Source organism: Sinocyclocheilus rhinocerous, unplaced genomic scaffold (genome assembly GCF_001515625.1).
Source record: "Sinocyclocheilus rhinocerous isolate Xijiao unplaced genomic scaffold, SAMN03320098_v1.1 scaffold1183, whole genome shotgun sequence".
Taxonomy (NCBI): Eukaryota; Metazoa; Chordata; class Actinopteri; order Cypriniformes; family Cyprinidae; genus Sinocyclocheilus; species Sinocyclocheilus rhinocerous.
Window position 1 is genome coordinate 16,096 of NW_015625028.1, and position 8,646 is coordinate 24,741.

At 35.4% G+C, this 8,646-nt stretch overlaps 1 protein-coding gene across 1 annotated transcript in view; it reads left to right on the forward strand.

Moving 5' to 3' along the window:
- Positions 1 to 8,646, forward strand: part of intu (inturned planar cell polarity protein) — a 25,864-nt gene that overhangs the window by 4,237 nt on the left and 12,981 nt on the right. Inside the window, exon 3 of the mRNA XM_016562667.1 lies at positions 1,027 to 1,112. Within this exon, the coding sequence (XP_016418153.1) occupies positions 1,027 to 1,112 (86 nt within the window). The remainder of the gene's footprint in view (positions 1 to 1,026; positions 1,113 to 8,646) is intronic.

An 8,646-nucleotide genomic window follows, 5' to 3' on the forward strand; every position in this document is an offset into this window, starting at 1 on the left:
GCCTACTCAATAGCATTAACACAGGCTTTACTCCTTTCAAACTTTATCTGGAATGTCACCGTTTCTGTCACTGCAACTTCCCGATCAGGCGAACGAACACACACACACACACACACGGAATCATCTGCCTCATGAAAAAAATTATTTAAAAAAATGTAGTATTTTATCCACCCGCGACCCACCCGCAAATAATCAGAATAAATTTTTTATTACCCGACCCGCGGATTATCCGCAGTGCCCGTGGATATAGGAAAAGCTAAATATGTTTGCTAGTACTCACATGCTGTGACAGACGCTTTCTGTCCGTGTGCTTCGGATGTGTGCTCTCAGAAAAACGTATATCAGAAGTTTAAACTAATATGGTTTAAAACGCATGATTTCAGCGCGATAAACATGAAAATCAGAACCAAAACAATGTTTTTTTAGCAGATCCGAGCTGTAATGGTGCTCTATTCTAGAAAAGGGGGCGGGGAGCAGCAGCTCATTTGCATTTAAAGAGACAGGCCCGAAAAACAGCGTGTTTCTGCTTCCACTCAAAATAGTATTCTCTCTCACAACTGCTTGTTAAACGCTCTAGTTTTATGTTCCTAGTACATTTGGTAATGAAATCATACGACAGGAAGCTGTTTTTTCAATTGTGCAGTATATTTACAGTGAATGTTTTTCAGTTGATGTCCTAAAAGGACATTCAAGGGGAACCCGCAGTCGTTTTCTTCCCGAGGCAGACCAAAGAAATTCCAAACGGGTTACACCACCCCGAAAACTCTTTCCCCAGCAGCTTTTTACAATTGTTTCTCAAACGCCCCTCCATACTAAAGCAATTAGACCGTTTATCTGAAATAACTGGGGGAAATCTTTGCATGCCGCAAAGGGAAGAGTGTGCAAATCTACCAAAGGCAGGTGGAGGTGCTGTTTGATGTGCATTTGTTTTTTATCTTATAATAGAGATACAATTTACGTAAGCTGTTTGTACACTCAAGAATCAGGCGACAAGTTACAGATGTTAGTTTTTCATGTTTTCTGTAGGTGATGGCCTGGTTGCTGTGGACGATGTGGACGTTACTTCAGAAAATATTGAGAGGGTTTTGTCCTGTATACCAGGCCCCACACAGGTAAGTGTGAGATTTTGTGTCTTTTCCCTACAATTGAGCATCTTTCTGAGACTAAATGCTTGAAACGTTTAAACAGAGCCAAAGGTGTTTTTGAAGTTCGAGCAAAGAAAATGAACAAATGTGTGGCTCATAATGTTTATTTTGCTCTGTCGTCGTCTGCAGCAGTCAAATAGTTCAACCCTGAGGTACATATAAGGATGAAAGCTGAGAAAAATCTCAAATCTCAGATGCTTTTCACCACTTGTGAGACAATTGCTCAGTTTTCCTGCCCGCAGACCTCCCGTAAACTCACAAACTCTGGGGGCACATCAGGTCAACTTTATGCTTTGGGAGCTGAAGTCTGTTTGTAAGGGATTAATTTGACTTAATTGGCTTGAAATTAGAGTTTTTTTTTAACAAGACATAATCTTTTCAGATGAGCACTTTCTAAAAGTGGTTTTGGTTTTTGGTCTCTGCCTCTCGGGCTTGCGAGTAAAACGCTCGGCCTGACTGATTTGATTCTTTTCCTGAAAACCCTCCAGACTAACAATATTTTTTATATTAACACATTTGGTTAAATGTGCTTGGTGAAATATTGGCCGTAATCTTGTCATAAACAAGACAAATGGACTGATGATGTGCATTAAAGGGTTAGTTCACCGCAAAATGAAAATTATGCTGCGTTTCCGCTCGGCCTGACTGATTTTATTCTTTTCCTGAAAACCCTCCAGACTAATAATATTTTTTATATTAACACATTTGGTTAAATGTGCTTGGTGAAATATTGGCCGTAATCTTGTCATAAACAAGACAAATGGACTGATGATGTGCATTAAAGGGTTAGTTCACCGCAAAATGAAAATTATGCTGCGTTTCACTCACCCCCGAAGCATCCTAGGTGTATATGACTTTCTTCTTTCAGACGAATCCAGTCGGAGTTATATTAAAAATTGTCTTTGATCTTTCAAGCTCTATCGTTGTACTCAGCGGGTGTTGCATTCCTTCTGTTCAAAAGACGTGAAATAAAAAGCACCCTTCCACAAACAAAGTGTCTCACACGGCTCCGGGGGGTGAACAAAGGCCTCACTGCTTTTGTGTGTGATGTGCGTCACTTCTGAGCGGCGCATGCGCAACGCTGACCCCATACGTCATTCCCCCGGAACTGCTTCTGTGTACAACTGTTGGCGCAAGCTAGATTCAAGTGATTATTACGTTTTGAATATGGATATTTTTCTTACAAAAACACATCGATTCGCTACAGGAGGCCTTTGTTCACCCCCCGGAGCCCTGTGAGACACTTTTTTTTGTGGAAGGGTGCTTTTTATTTCACGTCTTTTGAACAGAAGGAATGCAACACCCGCTGAGTACAACGATAGAGCTTGAAAGATCAAAGACAATTTTTAATATAACTCCGACTGGATTCGTCTGAAAGAAGAAAGTCATATACACCTAGGATGCTTCGGGGGTGAGTAAAACACAGCATAATTTTCATTTTGCGGTGAACTAACCCTTTAAGCTTTGATAGTTTCCTCATGTCGTAAGCTGCTGCTGAGCTCTTTGGGTTGGTGAGGCTGTTGCAAAATGTTTAATAAAGTTATGCAGCTTTTTTACTTTTTGCATTTTCCACTTATGGCCAAATAGTGATTGATTTCAACTAGTGGTCGACCGATATATCGCCAAGGCCGATATATTGGCCGATATTTGGCATTTTTCAAATATCGGCATTGGTCGATAAGTTTTTCTGTTTGACCGTTGTTTTCGTGGCGGGACTTTTATTTTGACGTCGCTGAGAACAGCAGCGCCTGAGCACACAGTGTTCACATTCTCCTTGTTTGCTGTCGTTGTTAACAGTTCTGTCTAATACGGATAGAAGTCTATCTAATAATCAGATAGAACTGTTAAACAAAGGAATTAAATTGTATACAAAAAAGTATTATAACGATTGCTTTAATATTATTAGTAATAGAAAGGCAAACATTATAATACTTTCTTATTTGCCGTCAGCATTCAGCAAATAGGCATTAAGTTAGTGATTTCAAATTATGCTGCGCTTTATGCATTTGCCCACTGTCATATTCATGTCATTTTCATTGCGTGCTGTATGTAAAATGAGTGTTACCTTGGCTTTATTTGAAGAAAAAAAAAAAGATTCCCAATGCACACAAACTTCCCAGAATACTGAGTGCTTCCAAGATATCGGCATCGGCTGTCAAAAAACACATGCCGATCGACCACTAATTTCAACCTAAAACACTTCATCTAAACCCCAAACCCAGAAGCTGTGTGAAGTCTGAAGCCACGTTCCAAATGAGCCCTAAACTCAGCTCAACTGGTGTTTGAAAATAAGAGCATTTAAACTTAAAACAGATGTGAAGAACCATATTTTTTAATTTAGAGATGCGCGTTTAATGGATTAGTGATTTGACCCTCAACTATTAAACTTTCGCACACAACCTGTCCTGCACCATTCATGTTATGCATGAATGAGAGATGTGCTGTTACGTTTCTACAAGCAATGAGTTTTAAGATTTTTTTTCTTACATTAATGGAGAGACCTGAGCCATGTCTAGAGATCAGAATATCACGGAGACTTTAACCAGTAAACAGCCTAGCAAGGATGCATTAAATTGATCAAAAGTGACAGTAAAGACATATTTAATGTGACAAAAGATCTCTATTTCAAATAAATGCTGTTCTTTTGAACTGTCTATTAATCAAAGAATCCTGAAGTTTTCTACAAAGAAATATGAAGTAACTGCTTTCAACATTGATAATAATCAGAAATGTTTCTTGAGCAGCAAATCAGCATATTAGAATGATTTCTGAAGGATCATGTGACACTGAAGACTGGAGTAATGATGCTGAAAATTCAGCTTTGCATCGCAGGAATAAATGACACTTTATTATTTTAATTTGTAATAATATTTCACAATATTACTGTTTTACTGTTTTTTTGATCCAATAAATGCAGCCTTGGAGAGCAGAAGAGACTTCTTTTTAACTTAAAAAAAATCCATTGCAAAAAGACAACACACTTGACATACAAAGATGCTCTGAAAACAAGTCTTAACATCTTATGTAGTGTTTTTTAGTTTTTACTGTACAAAAAGTCCAAAAAGCCTAATTTTTTGCAGTGCACTCTTAAAAATAAAGTTTCCAAAATGTGTTTTTGCTGCGAAACCACAGACGAACCATTTTTGGTTCCACAAAGAACATTTAAACAGTTCTTAAAAGGACAATTTTTCTTAGTGTGAAGAATATTAAAAAATTTAAAGACCCTTTTTCCACTATAGAGAACCTTTTGTGCAGTTTAAAGGTTGTTGCAAGTTCTTTGTAGAACCATCAATGCCAGTATAAAGAAGCTTTATTTTTAAGAGTGTGTTGTATCATGGGGACCGAAGATGTTGAGTTCAACCAAACATTGATGCTTTGCAGCCGTGTTTTTCTATAGCTAGACGCCGCTTCTTTCTGAGAATGCTTTCCATTTGATCACTTCTAAAGCTGGTTTTGTTCACTTAGTTGCCTGAAAGAGGACGGAACGTTGAAATTACAGAGTTGCGTCGCGACGGCGGTTACGGTAACGCTTGTTTTTGTAGGCCACAGGAAAAGAGCCATTATCCTGTGGAGAAGAGAGAGGGAGAAAGTGATTAAAGGACGAGAACCGATAGCAAATTACACCATAGGACAAAAAAGGACAGGCGAGGCTATTAGGATATTAGGGTAGAGGAACTGTGCTCTTGTGAGGTTTCAAAGGGCTTGCCAAGATTTTAAAATGAACTTCGCCTCGGCTGGTGATTTATGAAATTATAAGAGTTGCGTAATTGTTGTTGAGTCCGACCTTAAGAGTTACTAAATCACAGGAACAAAACCATCATGTCCACTGACAGCGGCCTTTCATTGGACACTGACACCAACACAGGGTCAGATTTTGTTTTTTGAAATAAATTAATATACTTTTTTTGAGCAAGGATGCATTAAATTGATCAAAAGTGGCAGTAACAAACGATTTCTGTTTCAAATAAATGCTGTTCTTTTGAACTTTCTATTCATTAAGGAATCGTGAAAAAAAGTGTTTCACAGTTTCCACAAAAATACGAAGCAAATATGAACTGTTTTCAATATTGATAATAATCAGAAATGTTTTTTTCGAGCAGCAAATCAGAATATTAGACTGATTTCTGAAGGATCATGTGACACTGAAGACTGGAGTAATGATGCTGAAAATTCAGCTTTGATCACAAGAATAAATTACGTTTTTAATTATATTTAAATAGAAAATAGCTATTTAAAATTGTAATAATATTTCATAATATTGCGTTTTTTTTCTATATTTTTGATCAAATAAAATCAGCTTCGACATCACTGGACACTTACACTTTAAAATATATTAAAACAGAAAACAGTTATTTAATTTGTAATAATATTTTACAGTATTGCTGTTTTTACTGTACTTTACTTTAACTTAAAGCTTTAACTTAGCTGCCTTAATTTTTTAAGTGCAATCAAACTGGCTGTACAAGTTATTTTAATTTAAATTATATTAAAGTGACTTAGAAAAATTGATTTGATTCTTGTATAACTTTTAAAAAATTAAGTTGAAATTGGTTAAAATAATTAGATGAATTAAAGTAAGTTTTTTTTTTACAGTGTATGTGTGATCAAATTAATTCAGCTTTGTATAACAGGAATTAATTACATTTTACAATAAATTCAAATAGAAAACATTTATTTTAAATTGTAAAAGTATTACATAATATTACTTTTTACTGTATTTTTGACTAATTAAATGCAGCCCTGGTAAGCAAAAGAAACTTCTTTAAAAAAAAAAAAAATTAAGTTGAAATTGGTTAAAATAATTAGATGAATTAAAGTAAGTTTTTTTTTTACAGTGTATTTGTGATCAAATTAATTCAGCTTTGTATAACAAGAATTAATTACATTTTACAATAAATTCAAATAGAAAACATTTATTTTAAATTGTAAAAGTATTACATAATATTACTTTTTACTGTATTTTTGACTAATTAAATGCAGCCCTGGTAAGCAAAAGAAACTTCTTTAAAAAAAAACATTGCAAATTCTTTCCGATGATAGTGTAAGTATCAAATAAAATACATTGTTTTTGAAGCAACATAAATTTTAAAAAAAATGTAAAAGTGTTAAGGTCCCACCGGCACACCGAGTCTGAAAATTTTTCCGAAATTTTCGCACGTTTAAAAATAAATACGACTTCACGTTATGTCAATCACGTTTACACACTGCCTCCGAAATATGTCCGTCATAAAAAAATTTGGATCGGGTTGGATTTTTTTCGTTTTTCGCATCCGTAGTAAGCATTTTGAGAGGTATTTTGACAGTTCAGAGCCACCGTACAAGCGAACGCCAAAATCCAGAATGGCGATTGTCAAGTTCATCCACTTCGCCTCACAACACAAAGCACTGTATATAGATCCTTGCACACCGAGTTCACAGAAATTGGTGGTCTTCTTTTTAATATGTGACTCTAGTATCGCTAGCAAAAGCATCAAACTGAGCCACTGACATCCTGAAGTAAACTTTGAATCGCCCGGGATAATCCCGCTGCTCCTTAATAAGGAGGGGGAACTCTCCTTCCTCTCTATCTCAGGATTGGATTGACCCAATATTTCCTTTTTTTTTGTCTTTTTTTAAGAAGCGAGAGGACAACAAAATCATCCTCACCGCTAGAAGACTCCATTTAGTGCTGTTTTGTGAATTTTTTCGCAACGGATTAATTAATACGCATCGGACTCAGTGTGCAAGGTTTCTGTGCGTGACGAATTTTTAGGATTTCGAATACGAAAAAACACATACGAAAATTTCCGACTAAGTGTGCAGAGACCTTTAGCCAGTCAGGCTAGACTTCCTAGCATTGGCCCTAATGTATGATCACATCATACCTACATTTACATTTATTCATTTAGCAGACGCTTTTATCCAAAGCGACTTACGGATGAGATGTGTGATGTGAATGTGAGGTCGGTGTGGAAGCTGCTCTAATAACAGCGCTGCAGTCCAGCTGTTTGCGGTCAGCAGACACTCATGTGTGCTCGGCTCTGCATGTTAAACAGCCGCTTTCTGTGTGCTGCTGCTCTCCTTGATCTCTGAGTGTACGGTTTTTATGATTTATACAATCTTAGAAAGCTACGGTTTGTTTTTAGCAGCAATATGTGGCTGGCTTTTGAGCTACATGTTAACCTAAAATCATAAGTTATATGTGTAAGTTGAATGTTCTGCTCACCAAGGCTTCATTTATTTGATATAAAACACAGTAAAAACAGTAATAATATGAGAAAATATTACAAATTAAAATAAGGGTTTTCAATTGTAATATATTGTAAAATGTAATTTATTTCTGTGATGCAAAGCTGAATTTTCAGCATCATTACTCCAGTCTTCAGTGTCTCATGATCCTTCAGAAATCACTCTAATATGCTGATTATGATTATTATCAATTAGGGATGCACCAGAACGAGTCCGATACCGATACTTTTCTTTTTGGTACTTGTAATACCGATACCTGTATTTGCATAGCATTTGTAATTTCTACAAATATTGGGTACAGAAACTACAAAAATGTTAGCTGGCTTTTTGTGTAAAACATTTTTGTTCAGGATTTTTTAGATGAATAGAAAGTTCAAAAGAAAAGCATTTATTTGATATAGAAATCTTTTATAACATTACAGATGTATTTATTATCATTTTTGATCCATTTAATGCATCCTTACTAAATACAAATATTAATTTTTTTAAAACCCAAACTTTTAAACAGCAGCATATAGTTTCAGAGTCTATGAGATATTTAGGCTTGAAACAAGTTCTCTTGCTTTTATGGCATCAAAATAATTTTGCATGTGGGAAATCAGACACAAAGAGTTCAGATCCAGAGGAATGGCACAGTATTACTGCAAAAGCTGTTATATGTTTCTGAATTACTAAAACAACATGTGGTGGAGCACAGAGAGAGTCTCTTTTGACACAACTTCATCTCTTTAGACCGTCATCATTCAGCCTTTCTGAGGTTATTTACATCAGTTAAACTTGATGTCAGGCTGTTGCACCAAAAATATAATTTATACTTATTCATGCCAAGTAATACAACCCAGCAGCCATTATTATACAGCTGTGTTCAACATGCTCCCTTATTTCAAGTTTAATTTTGCTTGTCCTCAAAGGGATCTCAAAGAACCATAATTTCTTGTCGTCTTTCCACTGTTCATACTGAAATGAACAATTTCTCACACTGTGAGAAAATAAATCGTAGAAAAACAGATGACTGCCGTTTGCCAGGACATTATCCATTAATTTTATGGACATTATAATTCATGTATATTCCCATCATTCATGTAATACAGTAAAAAAAAATTATAATAAATTAAATATTAATATTGTTATAAAATAAATTTAAAAAATATTCTAAAATATTATATTGTAAATTACAATGATTTTTAAAATCATTTTAGGTTCGTTTTCCTTATTTGTTAAGTTTACTTACATTTTCTGTAATAGGTATTTTGTGTGTGTGTGTGTGTGTGTG